Source organism: Synchiropus splendidus, chromosome 1, assembly GCF_027744825.2.
Source record: "Synchiropus splendidus isolate RoL2022-P1 chromosome 1, RoL_Sspl_1.0, whole genome shotgun sequence".
In the NCBI taxonomy this organism is placed as follows: Eukaryota; Metazoa; Chordata; class Actinopteri; order Syngnathiformes; family Callionymidae; genus Synchiropus; species Synchiropus splendidus.
Genome location: NC_071334.1, coordinates 48,464,458 through 48,486,710, shown reverse-complemented (window position 1 = coordinate 48,486,710; position 22,253 = coordinate 48,464,458). Strand labels below are relative to the sequence as shown.

The following is a 22,253-nucleotide window of genomic DNA, read 5'->3' as shown; positions in this document are numbered from 1 at the left end:
ATAAATAGGAAGCCATTCATGTCATCGATTAGCCGAGCTCCGACCACTCACGCGGACTAATAACTGGCATCAAAGTGATAAAGCGGCTCAGTGTGGAATTTGGATTATTGAGCAAATGCACAAAATCACTGCAGTGTTGGTTGACAGCTCCACACCAAAGTTTCAATAGCCTGAAGGTAAAAAGGAGCCTGATTCGTGTCCATTTTTAGCTGCCGAGGTTGACAAACTAATCCTTCTGTTTGTTCCACTGCTTGTTGTATTTGATGTCGTCCTACTTTTTGCTGTTTATTTTAGAAAAGTGAGCCGTTTCGTCACTGCGGGGATGAAGCTGTTGTGTAACCTTCCAGCTGTTATGGAAGTCAAGAATAGCAATTAAATAACTGCTGTATTTATGGATCATTACAGAATAATGATTCACACATGATGGCTAGATACTTAAGTGTGAGACACTTAAGTCACTCACTTAAGTGACGCTTGAGTCTGAGTCAACTCAAACACTTTCAAATTTCTTCAGGAGCTTCTCTCTAAAACAGACTGAACGCAACTGGCATGAGCTACAAGTGAAAACGGGTTCTGTCTCTGTGATCATGACAAACTATTGAGCCTCCTTCAGTTATCACCATCCCTTGTCACACCTGTTCTGCTCATGCCTTCATTCATCCATGAACATCACTGGTTGTCATCCAACATTCTTGGTCCAACACTGTCTCTCCTCTCCCCGTGTCCAAACCTTTCTAGTCACTTGGGATGGCAACCTCAGTATCTTCATCTCTTGTTCTTCCATTGCTGTCTTTTCAACTCATTCCTCAAAGGGCCAGGGTGGTGCAGGTTTTTGTTCCAGCCAATGAAGCACAGAGTTGAACCTGGTGTTAGAAGACTGCACTCAGGTGAATGTCCATCTGGTGCTACTCTTTCAGCTGACACCAATTTGGTTAACTTATGTGTGTTTGATGGATAGGAACAAAAAACTACACCACCATGGTTCTTTGAAGGCTAAGTTGAAAACTTCTGCTCTAAATCATGTCAAACACAAGGCCTTGACCGTGGCCCGCATTGCATGACATTTGCTCTCACGATATGGAGACTTCAATAACACCGCAAACGTCAATATCATGACCCACAACTAAAACAGTGTTCAGGCATTGGCCTTCAATGTGCAGTTTTCTTTAAAGTGCAGATTACAAAGGCACATTTCGGCAGGTGATTCTCACCAAGCGAAGAAGTTTAGAGTCTCACACCAATATGTCTTATCTGAACATCAAAGCACATCTTGTAGCTCATCTCAAGTAAGTTGATCGTCACCATTTGAAAATCTCACTGACAGCTTTGATGATTCATGTCTCTTCCAGATTTTGAATCGGAAGTGCTTAGTCATCGAGACGGAACACCAAGACGGAATTACTTTGAATGTCTGAAGATGTCGCTTCAGTCCAGGGGAATGATCAAAACGATCATTTCACATTATGATTCATTTTATTTCTCTGTTTTTGCTCTATTTAAAAAAAAACAAACAAATACCTCAAGACTGAACTTGAAACCAGAAATATGAGGAGTGTAATGGATGATATTTAAATAAGTCATATACTGAGCTAAACGTTGATCTCTCGCGTGTCTGAGAAAACCCACACCACGGTGTTGATGTGGATTCAAAAGAAAACAATCCAGTAGGGAAATAAGAGATTAGCAGCAGCCGGCAGCCTCTTTTAAATGATTCCAAGCTTTGTTGTCAAATCCTCCAGCCACGTGAAGCGGACACTGATCCCCCTCGCACACGACTCCGTATCTATAAATCACATTCGATTGCCACGTCATTGATTGCCTCCGAACCAGTTTAATCCAAATCGCAGCCGCGCAGCAAATCTTTATGCATCCACTTCTGCATTGCAATTGGCTGCCTGGGTACCGGGCAGAACAGCGAGCCAGTGAGGTGGGCGGAGAGGAGGGGAGGACTGGTGGGGAGGTGTAGTATCAGACAGGAAGGGATGGGAACTTTATCTGTGCTGTAAGAAACGGCATGATGGTGCGTCTTTGTCTCAGAAACAGATGCACAGAAACATCTGTTTGAATCAACCGAGCAGAAAACAGCTTATTTAAGGCTGGCCGAGGGATTTATTTCATTTTTGACATCTCTCGTTATCTATTTTTGCAGTGCGACAAAATGTCCGACGTCTTATATAATTTTAATTTGGATCATCAAATATGAAACTTCACTTGCGATCGTATTTGGTAAAGTGATGGATGACTGAAGCGGAACAACAGTATGACATCTATAACAGGCAACTTGATCCATTTCCTCTTCCCAATGTCTGCTTTCACGAAACATCATTTTTTCTACATTCTTTGTCCTCAGTCGTGGTGCATTTTCGGGCTGCCTTAGTGGATGACCATACACATGTTTGTATCTCTGTCCTTGTGGGGACCTCTCATTGCTATTATGCTTTCCTCAGCCTCTCCCCCTAAACCAAACCATCCAAAACAAATGGCTAACCTCAACCAGGACTCCAAAACAAACTTGAACCCAATTACAATGACTCAGTTATTTTGATCTTTTCATAGACCCACGGGGACCAGCAAAAATGTCCCCACAAAGCAAACAAGAATAGGTCCCCACAAGAGCTCTAGTAAGTACACACACAGTGTTTCTAGTCATAATAATTTGTAAAGTAATGTCATCCATTTTAATGCAGAGCAAAAAAGAGACATCACAAAAGTGCTGCCTATTTAGACAACAAAGACATAACAGCAACTAAAATGGCTACCAGAGACGAACATATTATTACTGGAAAAAAAGAAAAAAAGTTGACCATCAAAACAAGACGTACAAGCAAATAAAGAGGATATTGCAGACCAGAGAAACGGCTATCGATGTACATGATGGTTTTTGGTTAACTTGAATGTTTTGGAATTCTTTCACTTTAATTGTGAGAGTCAAGAGTCGATGAGGAGATGAAGGGACCTTTCATACACCAGTTCTGCAGAGCTGGCCCTCAGCGACATCCTACACAATCCGGAACACTCCCAATTCTATCCTGGAAATTTAATGACTCTCATTAGTTTCAGTTTATTAAAACGTTGCACGGGCTTGAATCATATTCTAGCAGGCTGAACGTGCGAAAGGTGTTTGCTTCAGGCGTATTTATGCAAATACATTCAAGTAGAAGAATTGAGTGGAATTTGGGTTAATGAATATTTTTTTCTTCCTCCAAATCATGCGCTGCAGACATGTTTTTATCTCATATATCCACAGTGACATAAACCTCCCAGTGTCCCCGTCCAGCACTACGTGCTGACCACTGAGGCTCACAAGCATTTGTCTTCAAACCTGTCTGAGGTCTGGGCCCTTTAAAGGTTCAATAAAAACTCAGTTAGGACGAAGTACTTAGAAAGGCGCATGAGAGAAATGGATATCGCCAGCACACCCTCCTGCTCTGTAAAGAGAGCCGGTTCGATAGCTTGTCTGATAGAGTCTGAAATGTGCACCTGATCAGGCGTCAGAGCACTCAGACCTTTAAGAAACCGACTCCCTTGCCAGCTGGTTGCACCACGCGGGACTTAATGTACTGCGAATCTGAATAACAGAGCCCTGACATTGCTGCAGTTGCTGCAACAACCTCCGTTGTTGCTACACGATCACAACAACATGGAGTCCACGTGCGAGCGCGGCAGGGCTAATCTTCACCTAATGCTCTTTTGTGTTGCGTTTACTACTCACATTACCGCAATAACAAACACTAATGACCGTCATTACAGCTTTTTACATAACACAGAAGCTAAATATTTTACTCTTGAGGCCTCCAGCTAATTCCAGGCTAAAGCTGCCTGAAGTGTAGTTACCACCCGGCGCTAACACAACACATAATCGTGGAGCTCCCGCCAACTACAACACGTTTAAACTAGTGATAAGCATTTGATGCACACAATAACTAGGAAGGTGAAGGTCAGAGATGAGTATATGAGAATACAACAGGGACAAAACATTGGAGACAAAGTTTCAGATCTGATGATTTCGACACGTGGTGAGAAGAGACATTGTCTTTATGTAGCACATAGACAAGACAAGACAATGACTGAGGTTCATGCATGTGGTGAATGTTATGCTATGCTAAACCTGTGCATGATTTTTTTTTTTCATTTCAAGTTTTGACGGCTTCCAACCAGACGAAACTGTGAATTTCTGCTTGAATGGGGACTTTTACATTTCAGGTGGTGCTGAAACTGACAATGGTGCGTCAACATACCATCTGTCAGTTGTGGGAACACAGATGCGTGATGGGGAAGGACATCAAAACAAACAAGATTGAAGGGACAGAGTAGATTCTGTCAGTTCCTGCTGGTGCAGAACGGTGGAGAGCTGAGCGGAACGGCAGACGTTCCGCCTCTGGCCTCCGAGCCAAAACACCAATCAGACTGGCAAGAACATCCGGCCGGCAGATATGAAAAACCTATTCGGTGTCAGTGTTTGGCCAAACGCAGAGAGAAATCCTCTGGAGATGATTAAACGCTCGCAGGTTTGGACGCTTGAGTGGCCGGAGATGGATATCGTCCTACTCATTGCTACTTTCCTATTGTTGGTTCAAGGAAGCACTCATTGCTCTGAATGTTGCTTGAACTAGTCGAATGCACTGTGCTTTGATGGGTCCTTATATGTGACTTGTATGTGACTTATTGAAGCCTTATTAAATATTTCACTAATACCACCTTAGAATTTGTTGACGGTCCCTAACTGATGCCGGGTTGTGTTTATCAAATTTATCGTGAGATGCAGAATTGTCATTGTGGACGATAAGCTATCGCCTGACCGCATTTTGTCTTTGGCCAAAGTTTAAGGTCTGTGGAAGGTTGAAATCTTTGAACTATAAATGATCTCCACTACAAATGGCAGACTTTGTTTTCATCTGCGTAATGAATGACAAAGGGACTGTGTTCTCCTGTAAGGGGCCGGTGAAACCCCTGCATTGCATGACTTAACTGAATTATTGCCAAAAACATTGTCATAACATTTGAATTTCACACCAAGTATTGTCTTCCTGGACAAAAATGTAGTTTGGATGTAGAAGGATGAGACTTTGAGGCATGGCACGAGCGATGGCAAGTGTTTGAGGGCTATTTTTATTTTGGTGAGGGAACAAAAGACTCGCGTGTAACTGAGATTTCCCTGATAATTATTGGCCAAACCGCAACCACATGAGTGGGCACATGACTGTGCGTGTCCAGTAGATGCAGCTCCTGAAGGGTCGACAGCTTTAGCTCTTTTTAGCCCTGATGCAGGCGAGGCAAAAGAGAAGCAAGTGTCCGCCTTCAGGCTCGGCAAGAGATGACCGAGGTGACGTGCGACGTCCTTTGTGCGGGACTCATTAGACCTAGAGATGGACGTGAGCAATAACTCATAGATCCGTCGCACAAAGACGCTCTTTCTTCCAGAGAGCTTTTAAGGATGGGACACACAAGCAGGAGAAGAGGAAGTTGGAATTTTAATGTGCACTTCCTCCAGGCATTTCTTTTGCTTCGAGTCCACTGGGACGTCTGACTCACAAACATTCCTGTGAAAACGGCCGCTACTGAAATCAGGTGTTTTTTTAAGACTCCAGCCCAGGAGCCAAGTCGTCTTCTGAGACACACATGTAGGCTTGATGTTTGATTACAGCACAGCTTTACCCGCCAGGCTGTGAGATAATTCGCCGTAACATCTGCTCGGGCGCTCACTACAGGAGTCCAACACGGAGCTGCTGTGGAGCCGGCTGGATGGGGTTGGTTGCTGAGGTCATGCGCAGAGAGGGGAAGAGCAGCTGGCTGCCAAAGCAAACTACAAGCAGCTGCAGAGTACTTTGGTGAGTATTCTATCATGTGGGGGATAGTTGCAGTTGATATTGAATCATATAGAGACGGGTGGATGAGATAAAACCAGGCACAGTCACAGTAAAAAGATTATGACCCACCACCTGGTCACCTGGTTCAACAGCATGGTAGCTGTGTAGACTCTGATGTAGGCTTCTATATAAGCTGAACTAGCTTACTTCAACACAAAATGGCCCCACATTTAAAATGTGAAAATTAATAAAACAAAAGCAAAAAGTGTGTATATATATATATATATATATATATATATATATATATATATATATATATATATATATATATATATATATATATATATATATATATATATATATATATATATATATATATATATATATATATGTAGTGATGCTAAAGATTCCTTCCTTGGAATAAAGTTTGTGGTGACTCTGACTTGGTGGAACAACAGACACTGTTGAAGAATTCAACCCATGAAACATCTGCAAAATATTCAGTTCAGTATAAACTGCAAATGTGTTATATGTATTTGAGCAACATGTAAACACTTTAATCTGATGTATCTTAAATTCACTGACTTTATTATGTCTAATTTGGAAAAATTGTTTGTAGAAGCTTGGTGGAATTACCGACATTGTGTGTATATATATATATATATATATATATATATATATATATATATATATATATATATATATATATATATAGTATCCATTTAAATGAAGCCAATGTTTTGCTCCATTTTCAGAGATCATTTCTCCCAGCACTTACATTTAATTTTGAAAATAAAAGATGTGTTGCATTAGCATTTCATTCAAAGCCAACACACCTTGTCTCCTGCGCTTACAAACCCTTTGTTCTAATGTGTTCGAACACAGTTTTCTTCTGTTTCTCTGTAGCTTTTTGTTCATTCAAAAATAAACTTCACTGATTGATAAAGCATAATGAGGCCAAAGGTCACACTAACAACCGAACACTGGTGTCAAAGGTCACGCTAATGATGAGCAACATTGCCGGGAACCAGTCATGATGGGTGATCTGGGAACTGTAACACTACAATAGTGTGACACACAAGGGACCTTATTGGAACATATTTGTTATTCATCAGGAATACTTGGTGAGTCATGTCTCCTTTGATACCATAAGCAGCTCATCCACTAGCTCGCACACTTCTAAGTATCGCTGCAGTCTGAGGGAATCATCAGGGAATGTTAACATCACTAGTTTACTATCAACATAGGTGACGTTCCCACTTCATAGTGATGCACAGTGAGTGGAAGAAAATCACTTGTTGCTAGTTGAGGTGAACTTGGAATCATGAACATGAACACAAGTTACTAGAATGGGAAGATGATTCCCTGAACGTCACAGATTAAGTAGATTCCATGACGCTACATACCAAGAAGGTCAGACAAATCACAGCGGGTCTCACTCATACAATGAAAACTGGGATTGCTCCTGTCATTTTGAACACTCCTGCTCATCCCTGTAATTTTTGTTGTAGTATAAAAGGGGCTTATATGTAGGGGCTCTGTATTTGTATAACTCAGACACAGAGATCTGATAGTGTAACGGGTCGCTCAAACTTCCTCCCAGGTTTAATGTCTTTTATAGAATGCTGCATGTGCTCTTGTTAGAGTCAGAATAACTTGAAAAACATCATATCTACACACACCACACATACACAGAAATAACTGCTTGAGACTTCCGCATCTGCATAATAGATCTGAAACATGTTTATGAACTTATTCTGATATGCAATTGCAGAAAGAAGTTCTAACTCTTTTAATGGAGCTAGCATGCTGAATAAAACTTTGTAGAGCCTGAAGTGCCCATTAATGAACACATATTAACCTATAATGATAGTTAATAATGAACCAACTATCATCATTATTTAACAGATTTGTCAGATGAAAAGACGATCCGGAGTCACTTACTTAAAAGACCTTGAATGTGTTGTTATGTTTTGAAGCCCGCATCATTAAATCACAGGGAATAAAACATTGCATTTCCTCACAGAAGAGATGTTAGACTGCAGCTTTGTACTGTCAGATCGCTGACAAACCCCCAAGTCTCTCTTCGCCCCCACAATTCCCACTCCTCTCCCCAGTGACGCAAGCATTCTGAGGCAGCACTCAGTGTCCTGGAAACCGCCGTGGCTCCAGCTGCTGCAGGACGCTGTGGAACTACACAACTGGTCACCCATGGTCTGCGGACGTCTAATCACTTTCCTGGAGCTCCCCCTGACCTTTGTGGTCCAGTGCCCCATTCCTACCTCGACTGAGCCTACTATCAATGATTCACAATGATCGGCAATGGATGAAAAGTGACATTAAAGATGCTTTGGAGTTGTAACACTTCTTTTGGTATCTAAGGGTAAAACCACCACCAATTTAGCATGAAACTGAAACTGAAAAATACATCCATAAACTTATTTTGACACTGGAATGTATTTTCATTGCCGGACACAACAGCTATTCATTCCTCCTGAATTAAACCTAGAACTTTTTGGCATTTTAGGGAAGTTGATACATCTCAAAAGTGCCGGGGGACTGAATGAATTTATATGCAGAAAATGAAGAGAAGCGAGAACGTTTGTTTCTTCTTCCACTTCTTGACCTGAATATTCAAACATCCCTGTGGCGTTGGACAAAGAAACGGGCAAATGCTCAAGTTCACGAGAGAAGAAAGCAGGGCACATAATTTCTTCCCACGCAGCTGAAACTCACGTGGCTAAGTCCACTCGGTCTGTAAAATCCCAAAACTTTCACTTCTAACAGTAGCATTTAAAAAAAGGGTTGTTTTAATTGCTCCTTATTTTTTGACAGTACTTGGAACTTATTTGCTTTCTGGGCTACGCTGTGCCTCAGGCAGCAAATAGTTTTCAAGTTCAAGTCTAAACGTGTCCTTGTTTTGCTCTCAGCACCTTCCCCTCCGAACTAATCCTCATCTCCTGCAACATCTCTTTATCGAAACTCGACTGTGATGATGTTCACCTTCCAAAACTAGCCGGGGGATTGTTTTGAAGTATCTTCGGAGTCGACGCAGAGAGGATGCAGAGGTTCTGTTAGTCCACAACATGCAGCCGTACACTATCCGGTCACACCATGCCAATGAATGGAGTCACATAGTCACGTATGAAAAGATACTACCTGCTGAAAATGTGAAACATTGTCCAAACGATCGTCGTGGAGCTTAATCTCCAAAAGGCACAATTTCCCGTTGGGTTGCATTCCGCCCCAGCAGCCGGTTTCCTTGTTTTCCTGACTATTTTTGAGTCTCTGGGAACACGGCTGGAGCCTCTGCCCTCTACGCTACACCACGCCACTCCCAAAGGATGTGTGTTGCTACTAGCACTCCCCTCGCTACATACCATTTAAAAAGACAGGACTGTTTTTCAGCCTGCGTTGACTGACTTCATACAGGACGCAATGTGACGATACCACCCCTCAGTATAAACCTGTCTCCTCTCAGTCATTTCTTAGTTAAACAGAAACAGACAAGCTGTAAAGCGAACACAAGTGAAGGACGAGACCAAATCACTACCAAAAGCTATTTTTCCCTGCGGCTAAAACTTAAACTATGGTCACCCCAAATGCAATTTTAACAACAAAAGTGATTGATTTACAGGTAAAGTCAATGCAGAGGTGCAGTTATGTGCAACAGATATTCGTCCGACAATGTGAGAGCGGAGATGCTACATGTTGAGATGATAAGGTTGCATATCCAGCGACACATTTTAGGCAAAATCAGTTGAAAAATCGGAACTCCGGCAACAAGTTGCTAAGAAGCAAACGTTGTTGTTGCAGCTGTAGCATTGTAGCACCACTTTGATAACAACAATTGAAAGTAACAGCATATAGTTAAGCTCAATAACAACTTTGGTCTCACAAGAAGCAGCTCACACTACGCTACAACTGCCTCAATTTCACACGATGCTACATTATTTTCTGCTTCTCCACTTCAACAATATTAATCTCTGTGACAGCATCTGCTCAATCTCATCGACATTGTTAGTCTTTGTTTTCATCTTGCTAAGCCAACCATCAATCCAACCATGTTCAAGTAAACCACGGAACACAGCCCCAGGCACAAATAAACCCATATAAAGAAGAGAGGCAGCTTATTTTCAGCCCCAGTTTCTGTGAGAAATCACTAAATCAATATCACTGAAGCCCAAATCAGTCCCTGGGACACACAGTGGCTCTTTCTTTGTCAGATCTGTCTGCCCTTTTTTTCCTCACACCAGCTAAGACCCTGAGTTGCCAGCCAGAAAGTCGGCATGCCTCCTCCTCCCTCCCTCAAGCAGTGAACAATAGCTCAGCCGTTAGCAGCGGTCTCTGTGGGAAACTGACTACAAGAAAATGGACAACAAAAAGGCTGAATATATAACAAAGCAAGAAGGGAGAGGAAACCAGACTGACCAGGTGTTTAGGTTGGAAAGCAGCTACGAGATGTCGGCTATACATTTCAGACAAAATAAAAACTGTGTTGAAGCAGTCCTTTAAATGTGACATTTATCAACCATGACCATGATCATAAAAGCAAAACTGGGGAAAAATGAGCCACAGATACAGGAGTTACCTCAACTTTCTTCTCTTGACACAGAGGAGTATCAATTCTACACTTTGTTTTGTCTGACTAGAAGTGGTAAAAATCAAGTGCACTGGAGGCACTGTCTTAGTGTGAATGCTGAATTGTGTGGTGAAGGTCTTGCACATCTCCTCAGTTCAATTGTTTTGGTCGGTGTTTATACCGGCACTACTCTATGTGGCCATCCCACTTTCAACGCCATATGACAGCCAATAACAGTGACGCCGTGTAACATGTAAGAGTAGTGGAGTAAGAAAGAAAGACTTCAGTGGTGGCACCACTTCTAATGTGTAACAATTTATTTGCGGTAAAAACAAGGTCAGGGAAGGGTCAGAACAGTTCTTGCGTCACATACCTATATGTCGGAGAAATAGTTTTCTGCTAGAGCCTCTTTACGAGATAGTCAGTAGTTTCGAATCTGGGTCCTTATGTAGTCTATAGTTGCAGGATGTAGTTGTGTTACTCATCACCAGTCGTGTCTACCAGCCCTAAAACCGTCATCAGACGTGTTATGGATTTCAGATCCCAGACCTTTATCACAGTGAAACAGACTAAGAAAGTAGCTGGTTAAAGTTTAACTAAGCTTTTTCAAACACTTGGGATTTCCTCATTCCTCTGGTCTGAGTCGGAATAATGTCCCAGTCACTGGGATGCAAGGTGTGTTGTGGGATTCTTCTGGTTATGCCACAGCATGGGAATGGTTTAAGGTTACTGTGAAATTCAAGAATGGCTGTGTTTTGAACAAAAGACCTCTGTACTATTTGTGACAGTTATTACTAGGAAGAAAAGTGGTGGTGCTGTCATCACATATTCTCAGCACAACAAAGCAGTCAACCCCAGAAACATGAAGGTACTTGATATCAAAAAAATTCCAAAAATTGAGCATGACTGAGAAGGCAATGTCACCAAAGGTTACTTGGGAATGGAACACCTGCCATTGCGGCCCCACCTGTGGTCGTAATGACCTTCTTACACACACTTCCTGAGTTGAAATGTGTTCTTCGGAGGGCAAAAGAGTCACATGACAGGGCACTATCTATAGCTCCAAGATTATTCGGCAACAAAGATCATGAGAACCCCACAAAGTATCGTTTGAAAAGCTTGTCAATTCTTGCCAAGAACTATGTGGGTGTGCGAGCGTGCAAGGTCACGAGCAAGCAAGCAGCAGCAGACAGCAACAGCGATCATGAGACGGGGTGGGAGGGACCGTGGCCGTCTGTCTCCCGGGGAGTCCTCACCTCAGAGAAGTTATTCCCTTGCTAGCCACTAACCTCTTAAGTAGAGCACTACCTGTCTGCGCAGAGAGCAAAAAATAGCATGATGACTATGAATGCAAGGCAAACTTCCATCAGCCTGCAGAAGCAGTGGGTGGTGAATTGAGCGAGGGTGAGATACGCTGGAGATATAGATGCTGATAAAAAAAAGGCAGCGGATGAGGAAGGCAATAACCGACAAGACTGATAAGAGCGATTGGAGCCGGCTATGCTCCAGCTTTGTATCAAGCTCGTGAGTGAAGATGTCAACATCCATCGCATAGTTTATCAGCGACAGTCTTGACACATATTCTGACGGTCAAATTGGTTATAGTTGGATGTTGCGGCGTTTGCAGATAGTCATTTGAGATAGATTTGATCGAACATTTGTAAAGCAAAAAATCAATTTGTAGTGAAAATTGCTCAAGCTATTCAAGCGACCACGAACCATGCTCAAAATAGTGTTTCTGTCATCCCTTCAACGCTGACAAATGCTTTTGGGGGATTTCACCGATTCAACAAAATGTAATTTCTAGTCCTGTTTTTTTTTTTTTTTTTTTACTCCAGGCTATGCTCCACATTATAGTAACTCAGCAAAACTCCTGCTGCCCCAGTTCTTCAGCTAGACTTAAACCTCTCTGCCCCTTTTATTTTGTCACTGAACCTCAAAATAACCAAGTTATTTTTTTTTGCAGGATTAAGTTACAGTATATTACCATAAATTTCTCCAGAGTTGGCATTGAAGTGAAGTGACAAACAACTAAAATCAATGGTCCACACAACAACTCCATAGGCCATAAAAACTAGATAAGCATTGTGGCGGTTTTCATGAATATCTGAATCAGGGTTTACAGGCTCACAGACAGACTTGGACATATGACATCAACTTCATGATGTCATCCACTCTGAGCATTTCCCTCTCTTGTCTTTTGACATTTCCCATTCGGGCGCAGCAAGACAGCCTCCTCCAAGTTAACTTAATCATGTTTACCCACCATTGTCACACTGATCATGTCCGCATCTACCACATCAATGTACCTCATTTGTTGTCTATCATTACTACACTATCGTAAAACAAATGAACAAAAAATCATGTTCCACTTGTGATCTTACTCTCTATGTCTATCTTCCTCTTGTTGCCTGTACCAGATATCAGTGGGCTCCTTTATGTTGTGTGTGTGCAGTGAAGCATTGTCGTCTCCAAGATTTGGAAGAACAACTATATATGTTATAAACGTTATCAAAGAAGAGCATTATAAGTATGGACCCATCTGTCTACAGAGACTAGAGCATAAAAATTAAATAAATATATGAAAACTTGAAAAATACATATAGTTCACATTAACAAAAATATCTGCATAAAATGGAAAATGACCAACAAAAGAAAAAAAATGATTCTCAATTTGATTGGCTCAAAGAAATTGTTAATACAGGAAGACAGAAAATCATTGAAAAGCAACAACCAAATAAAAAAAAAAAGGTATTCACTCAGAAAGCCTAAGATGGAGGAACCTGTGCGGGAGCAAATAGGTTTAATGGGCTAATATAGTAGTATAGTAACAAGGAGGAATGGGGAGGAGGAGTCCAGAAAATAAATGCAAAAATAAATAAAAATATATTATAAGAGTAGTAGATAAGAGCCTGGTGGTGAATTACTGGTTATTTACAGTGACCTGGAAAGTGTTCGAGCCTTGTTTCCTGCTTTACCATCCACTGAAGTGGACGCCGCTTGGTCATTTCCCTCTTCACTCCACCATGTTAGTATGGCATGTACTGAAGGATCCAGCACAAAAGGAACGCTATGAAGACTAAACAAGCATAAAAGAGGGGACTGTGTGAAAGGCTGACACACTCTGTGTTTCTATTGACGACTGCCTTGGGGCTAGGACAGCGCCATTGAGTGATTAAATTATTGACGCAACGGATGCCATCCCATTAAGACCATATGTTCTGCTTTCATCCTGTCTGACATAGAAGGTCTTCAAAGTAACCCACAGCCATCAGCTTCAGCCAAAACAACGGCAGAACAACCTCACAGAGTACATTTTCCCTTCCTCCTTCAACCCACCCGGCAGCTTCCCCACCCCGCCCCCACGATCAAATCCCATGCTCCACTTCATCAGCTCACTGTAACTCCATGTACGTCATTGAAATTATCAGAAGTAATCATTCTGAGACGCTGTGGTAGCATGAGATGAGCGCTGGAGAACCGCACGGTGCTCGGCCTGTAACAGTTAGTTGTTGTTGATATGACGTAGCTTGCTTGCTGTGGCCCCAGCACCCACTTTGTCCTCTGGATTTGCCCTTCAACACAAAATACCATGAACAACAACAACACGAACAAGTACCAAGAAACCTACACTTAATGTCAACACCGGAGCATTTTATAGACGTAAAACCAAACACCAACTGAGACGTGAGTTAGGTTACAATGTTGCTGGGAGTGAAAGATAGGAGACATGATTTCGTCACTCATGCCTTTGTCCAAAGATCCTTGAGCTAACAAATGAAAAGCAGAAGGACAACAAGGGAACTACAGGAGAAGATTCCAAATGTCATTCTTCAGCTCCACTGTATCTCACAAAGTACCATAACTGACTAATTGAGGAGTTTTCTTGCGGCACAAGCGAAGTTTGCTATCTCCGTCTTCAAAAGTTTAAATAGATTTGCTAAACTAGCAAGAAATGCTGACTATAACCCTTGAGATCTGCAAAACATTTAATCCCATAAAACTAACCTAAACCTAACTCTAGACCAGAGGTCACCAAATTGTTACTGAAGCAGCCGCAGTGGATGCACACACTGTTTAACCAATCAGGTGTCATCTGAAACAAGCAGCACCTGACTGCAGCTCAAGTGATTACAGTCTTCAGACGGCCGATTGGTGCAGCTGCGTGTGCTAGATGGATTGAACGAAAACCGCAGCTCGAGACTATTAGCATTATCAAAACAGAGTTACGTGAAATTTGTATGTTAAGGCCACTGATGTTGAGGCACTGTACTTGAGCTTGATGTGAATAACAAAGACATCCTAACCACAACGCTCTTTCTTGTTGAGTTTTGCACCAAACCAGGGAAAAAAGTCACATCTATCCACTGAACATTGCGTAACGTATGTGGCCATCTGGAATAAACAGCAAATTGGAGCATAAGCAATTTCTATTAGGCTCAGTTTTGCTTTGTCACCTCTGTCGTCTCATGTTCCCGTTCTCTTGCTGACTCCTTAGAAATCTTCATCACATAGATTGGCTACATTCATCCTTCACAACCTCTTCTTCTGGATAGGACAGGGCACCACATTGATTCTACGTTTCATTTGTATCAGGCATCTCAATCATTCACTCATGCATATGAACATCATCCTCCGGGCCAGAGAAATGACTCGCACTGCGACTGCATACAAATGTAAATTGAAATGAATGTTAAGTAATAACACGCAGGAGTCGAGCTCTGCTTTGTTGGAGAAAAGAAGTCGGGCCACCAGCTGAGCACTCTAACAGCATACATCCAAATGTGTTTACCAAAGCAAAGATGGTGAGCTCCCATGAGGTGCCATCTGAAGGATAAACAAAGAACAGCAAGGCGACATCCGTGGTGCCATATCTTTGTTGATCTAGGACTTGTATTCGTGAAATGTTTCCACATCCGATAACACTTCTAATGGTCCACCATGGGTTGTGTCTTCAGGAAGTTAACTGTATACTCCGCAGTCAGATGTTTGTGATATGCACGGACTTCTATGGCAGATGAGAAGATGCAAAATCCAGTCAGCTAGCAAGTCTCTCGCGCATAGATTTGTTTACCACTGATGAAATAGTGCATTTACCTCAACAATAAACATTGCCAGTGGCTGATGCCACTTCATAGCTTATGAGATGTTCCATATCGTCAAAAGGCCATGAACTCTTGACAGTGTAAGCAAGTTCCATTCGGAAAACAAGACGTGATTCATCCACATGAATAGCACTTTCCAGGATGCCTTAAATGGCATTGCAATTTGACAGTAATCTTTATCGTGAAGTAAGGCACCCACTCCCCAAGTGGAAACTTAAATATTGCCAAACATTTTTGAAATTTTCATCTAAAGCTAGGACACATTATTATCATTTTTAGGAAGGTTTAAGCGGTAAATACGCTGTTTATTTTACTCCTGTGGTTTCTGAGAAACTGAGGTGATCGAGACGCCCAAATGCCAGCATTTGCTTTGGTTTTGACTAGTCAGGACCATCCTGTCAACACAACGCTTTTTTTGGACGACCCTTTGATAGAACAAGAGATCATATCTCAACTCTTATTTAGAAGAGTTCAGGGCTGACCTTGCTAAACAGTCATGAGAGATATTCAGACACTGGTGCCACGAATTACATCCAAAAATAGCCTTCAAAATTACTTGGATGACTCACTGTAACTGCAAATAATGCAGAAGCTGTAACAAGTGTTAAGCTGAATGTTGTATTTTTTCCCTGCTTAAACATAAAATGGTGTAGTAATTACGCTTCTGACCTTGTTCATGTTGAATAGAGTCGGAAGCATCAAAGTAGAATATCACCGTAGCGCAACTCTTGTTGATCATAAAGCTCCAGTGCCCTTCAAAGGTAGTCGACAAACATTTGCTCGGCGGTGTTATACCTTGAACAGAGGTGGTCTCTAAACTCATGAAATGGTGGCATGGTTAAGTCACAGCAACACGCTGGACTACCACGCACCCAATTAGGTGCGGAGCAGCATCCTGTTTGGATGACCTTTCACTTTTCCAGGGAGGTCTCTGGGGCAGACTCATTACCAGAGTGACTATGATATAGGATGAATTTCCAACGCAAATGCTGTTGTCTTGATCTTACCTACGCCATCCTAACCATGCAGTAGCTTCCCTTGTGGTGCAGTACCTACCATCCTACACTACCTTCAGGTGACAACGCTATATTTGGCAGTGGCTTATCTGTAGATAGACATTCAGGCTTGGAAGCTCTTCTGGCTCATGACAACCAACTTGTCCATGCTTCTGCCAGTTTCAGATTAAATTGGGAATTTATGCGTGGAAGGCTAAACACTGTCTGTTTGGAAACTCGACACGCGTTATGAATCACTCCGCAACTTGAAAGTCAAACGCTCCATCAATCCGACATCAGCCATGACTTTCTACTTCGACAGGGAAGCATGCTATCTGTGCGGTTTAATAGCGGCCCACATACAAGAGAAGGCAGCCGGTGCTTGGCCAAGTCATCTGACTCGTGTTAGCTGGCTGCCCTCCATCACACAGGCCAGCTTTGTGCGGCGCCGATAATGTGGCTGGGAACCACGCAAGCCATCAGCCCAACAATTGCACCAAAGAGGGAATTGCGTAACGCCGAGTGTTTGCTCTCAAGTGTTGTAGTGATGCGTGCGCCGCTCAGGGGAGCTGCTGCCGTGTCACTGGTGGACGGAACGGAGCGGAGGACGACAGCGCTGGAGTGTGAATCGCACACATGTATGGCAGCGGTTGTCACTCTTAGCCTGCACGTCCAGGCGAAGGCGAACACAAACAAACGTACAGAGGACGATCCGTGACACGTGAAAGGCAAGGCATCACTCACCACGCATCATCAAAATTCTCTGCCAGGCGCAGAGTCGAAACCGGGCGGAAGGAGATGAGGAGGATGAGGGACAGAATCGAGGGCGCAGTTCACCGCTCCATTTTAGTCCCCAGCTGTAGGCTGTTGCTGCCTGCTTCACTTGTGGTTCTGTTCCTTCCTCGCTGCCTCTTCTGTTTCCTCCCGCTGCGGCTTTAAGGCAAGGGGTGGGGAGTGAACGCTACAATGCTCTTCCTCCCTCTCTTTCTCCCACCCTGAGTGTCCTACTTCCTGCGTTGCCTCTGATCGCTCTGCTCTGTCTCGCAGATATCATAGATGGATTTCTGACCGATCTTGGTCGGGTGATAATGTTTTCTTCCTCTCTTGTCTTCTGGGTTCCTCAGCCTCAGCTGATTCCCCCTTTCTCTGTCAGTGATTGACTGTGCCTCCCATATCTGCCTCCCTGCGCTGGGAGGAGCTTGCACATGGCGCGCGTGTGTGTGAGAGGATCACGTTGATGTGTGTGTGTGTGGTGCAGCCTCGTCTGGCCCTCCTCCCCCCCCCTCTTGTGTGGCTGGAGTGGGAGTGTGTGCACTCTTTGTCCTGTCAACTCTGGTGTGAGGTGTGTTGCCTTTCCTCTCAGTTGCTGCAGCATTGACTTGTTGGGTCCGGGGCATCGCGTGTGTTGCCAACTAACCCGGAGCTTGGAGTCAGGTCGGAACAAGAGTGGACACGTGAAGGCCACCGAGGAGATTGGCAATGCCGCCCCTCCTAAGGGAAACACTGGAGAGGTGTCTTTATTCATTGGTTTCACAACACTTGGACCGAGTGCCCTGGCACAGCAGATCCAGGTGAGGCTATTTCCGGAGGCATAAGCGGATAAAGGGCAGAGCTGGCACTCTGACAGAGCAGCTGGAGTCCAAGTTCACGAGGGCAACGGCCTCTAATCTGCGCTCCCGGCACATCTGCAGTGATGTCACTAAACATGACATCACCATTACCCCCACCCCCTTCCTTCTCCATGACACCAAGGTGGGTGTGTTCGGCCTGAGCTCGCTTCCATTCTTGACAAAAGTGCTGGGTCACAGGAGTGGATCCAATTACCTAAAAAAACAAGCAGCCGTCCTCCTGTTTTCCCTTGAACTTCCCTGTGTTCTGGACAGTCCTGCGTTCCACCCTGAGTTACGATGAATCAAAGTCTGGTAGTAAAGTAAAATTCAAGCTTGCAATGACTGGCGGTAAAGATAAGGACCATAACTGACAAAAGACGGCAACGATAGTATTTTTAAATTTGCATGTTGCATTTTCAAAGATGGCTTTCCATTGTGGTCTTCCTCAAAACCATCCGCAGCATGCAAAAGACGAACAGTCAAGTGGTCTGGCATGGCATGCTCATGGATTATAGATCAATTTCTGATCCTTCATGCAGAGGCCTGCTGCGATTCTACACAACTGCGCTGCATTAAAAGTGTTGCTGTTGGCTTGAAATTGACTTACAAGCAATAACATGAAGTGATCGTAAATGACTCTCAGCCTTGACCTTTTCAGTCTTCTTCTGCCAAAATGATGACTGCCACCTTTTAAGTCTAAATAGAGGTAGTTTTTCGTTCACATTTTACCAATAACCGCAACGTAAGTGCAGACAAACAAGGCACATGACATTCAGGCATGGTAAAGGATGTGAGCAATATTCAAACATACTTCCATATTATGTCCTTTTTTGTGCAAGCATTTTTCTATTGAAATAAATGCATTAAAACAAGTCTGTTTATATGTCACAAAGTGAATAAATTATTAAATAAATATTAGTGGTGGAACTTTAACAAGTTAATTACATTTAATTACATTATTACGATTAGTTTATTAGAACAAAAAAATAATTTATTTGAACACTTTGCTCTCCAGACAACAGGGAACCTTTGTAAGTGCAGGAGTTCCTGGTCCACTGATCACACTGATGCACAAGACACGTGGCAGCTAGGATGAGAACAACAACAACAAACATGGAGGAATCCCTGAACAAAAGCAAACAACAGCATCTGTTTGCTTTTGTTCAGGGATGTTTTTCGCTACACAATGGCCAGGGTTTCCACTACTCTGAATGGACTTGAAATTCTTATAAAAATATTTTTCAAGACATGAAAAGAGCTTTAGTTTAAATAAGGTGATATAAAAACTTGAATATAGCCACCATCGTGATTTATTGTTCTATTGTCAAACTGATGCGAAATAAACAATATTTTGTTGTTTAAATGTATGTATGGGTCCGTCATTTGATTCAGTAACTTACCAAATTCATTCAAATTGAAAGATGAGGCTTCTTGTGGCAAATATTCTACCATTAAACTGTGATTAATTGAGATTAATTTATCACAAATTCTCGAATTAACTGGATACATTTTTTAATGGAATCCCACCCCTAAAAAGTCGAAACACAAATTACAGAAATATGTAACATGGTTTGCAATTTCTGGAAATGCACCTGTTTGGAAATAGTTCTGCAATAACATTAAGACACTTCGATGTCTTGTTATTTCCATTGTACAATCCGTAACTATTGAATGATGCAATGTTTCCACATGCGATGCTCTATTGTTTGAGTTTAAGGACCTGAGTGTGTGCATGAGTGCAGGAAGCTTTTGAAGAGCGCTCCTAAATGCACAATCCAAATCTGCCCCAGACGCAATTGAGCGCACAGTGGCGGCACTCAGATAACACAGCTTCTTTTAAGTGGAGGCTAAGATCCACTCTACCATGTTGGCCTGAGTCAACATGTGGGTTCGGAATGAAGATGCCGTTTCCCTGCAACTCACAGTGAAGCAGGATGATGACGCCGCTACGCCGATTTGGGGTCAATTACAAGCCACAGAGCTGTTTTGGGCATCTTTATTTGTAACTAGGTCAGACTGCAGCAGCAGCCGAGCTGAGCTGCTGTTATGGCGGCACTCTGCCTGTTAATTGACTTTAATTCAGTCCAGCGGTTTCAGACGAACATTACAGCGACAAGAGCTGCTGATGGAGCCAGAATAGGTGGATTATCTGCAGGAGACCATGCGAAATAAGCTGTTCTGAGCAGGAATCTCTCGCAAACACATGTGAAACTGAAGTGAATAAATATGAAGTGTTCGTAAGTCGAAATGGCTGTGACCTTTTCATGGTTTGGAGGTCTAATATGAGCTCATGTATAAAAATCCACTGAGAATCCTGATCCACTTATCTAACGTCGGACCATAACCTGCAGGAGAATATGACATTACACTAGAACAGAACAAAAAAAAAAATCCATTTACTTCAGAGTGTTGGTTATGATCGAAAGTTGGTGGAAAGAAGCTTCTTTTTTTCTTTTTTTGTTTGAGTTCCCTGTACTTCTGGGGGTTACCAGTGTTCCAAGGTCAAGTGAGGGTCTGGGGCTACACTCCGCTTCTCCCGGTACTTTGTAGTGTAGAGACAAGACCCAGTACAAGACCTGGCCTTGGTTTCATTCCTGCTGCCCTCATTGGTCTTGGTCTTGACTCTGTTTTTGTCCCTCAAATCTGTATGCACTGGTTTTGTCTCGACTCGTATCGTGTTTGGTGATCTCAACTACAACATATTTTCTGCTATCTCTGGATGTTCTACTTTCCGCTTAGATCCATATGTATGGTGGAAAAATGTGGACTTTACTTTTTGAAATGCAATGGTTTCAAAAGGCTTCAATCACCGATAAGTAGTCGTCAAGCCTCTCAAAAGTGGGACAAAATCTGCGAGTTGCAGTTAAAATGAGAAAGATATAATGAAGCAAACCATTTCCTGGTCGCCATTACTCATTGTTAACATGATTTAAAAGATGACGTGCTTCTCTAAGCATGTCCATATTTTCCCCGAGACCTTTCAATCACCCGAACGCTGACTCCCAAAAAAAGCAGCGGTCACTCACAGACACCGTGTTCCGTCACAGTCTGACCCGGATCTGGCGCAGACTCGGCTGGATAATGGAGCCCACCAGGAGCCCATTAAGCCTTGTTACTGTCAAATTAAAGTTGCAGCAGCTCAAACTGTCTGAGTTTGGGGGAGTTTTTTTTTTTTGGTAATGGTAGGCTGCCTGGCACTTTATTGATAGTGCAGCCACCGATGAATTATAAGCTCTCAGCTCATAAAGGTTGATACTTTTGTACCATAGACTCTCTGAGTGAGACACATCCAGTACAGTTTTGAAAAAATGAAGACATTGTTTAAGGTCTATAACTCATGGAGCCATACACTTTCACGGTTTCATTGATCAGAACTGCCGAGGCATGTGATATCCTCAATCTAGCTCCAAAACTGTCACTGAAATATCGAATTTAAGCCATGAACAGCTCCACAAATGAAAACCTTTCTGATAAATCAGGTTTCCAAGTCACCCTGCTGTGACTTGGGAAGCGTTAGCATGCGTGGCGAGCAGTCGCACAGCGAGACGAGCCAGGTTCTTGCTTGACGGCGCCCTCTGCATTCTGGTCACGCTCCAGGCCGATCCATTACAGCTCATTACCCTGAGAGATGAGACCTCCAACCACCCGTGCCCCGAACACTGACACCCCTGGCAGGCTAAACACTCGCTACCTGGAGTCATGTCAGAGTCACACGAGCGGCAACACAGAGTCTACTGTGAAGGTGTCCCATTAAGTAGTTTGCAAATTCTTGCAACTCATCACAAGCTGTTCTAGAATATCATGTAATGTACAATCCTTCAGGTGGAAAATGATTTGTACCTGGAAAAGATGTGATGAAAATATTTAACAATTCATAGATGTCATTTTTTCGTCTATGTATTTATTTTTTGTTTTATTATTATTATTGTTGTTGTTGTTGTTATTCTTATTATATTTTTTTCATTATTGCAGGTTGTTCCAAAGCTCTTTCCTAGTTGGTGGGATCCTCACTGACCTTGGCAATAAAGCTGATTCTGATTCTGATGGTTTGTCATCAGTATGTTATATATTGGCTATTAATTTGGCCATTTATTTTGGTGCATTTATTTAACCATATATACCACGCTTCAGGGTCTGCAGTCACTACAGAGACA

General features: G+C 42.7%; 1 protein-coding gene across 11 annotated transcripts in view; it reads right to left on the bottom strand.

Moving 5' to 3' along the window:
• dab2ipb (DAB2 interacting protein b) overlaps positions 1–22,253 on the bottom strand; it is a 141,111-nt gene that overhangs the window by 31,667 nt on the left and 87,191 nt on the right. The window contains exon 1 of one of the 11 annotated variants that reach the window (XM_053853993.1): positions 17,234–17,678. The exons of 9 other annotated variants lie outside the window; for them this stretch is intronic. Coding sequence is in view for 1 of the 2 variants with exons in the window: in XM_053853989.1 (XP_053709964.1) it covers positions 8,967–9,190 (224 nt within the window). In the remaining variant the exon portion in view is untranslated. Of the gene's footprint in view, positions 1–8,966; positions 9,455–17,233; positions 17,679–22,253 lie in introns of those variants that run through there. One more of the 11 variants, XM_053853989.1, reaches the window with a different exon arrangement.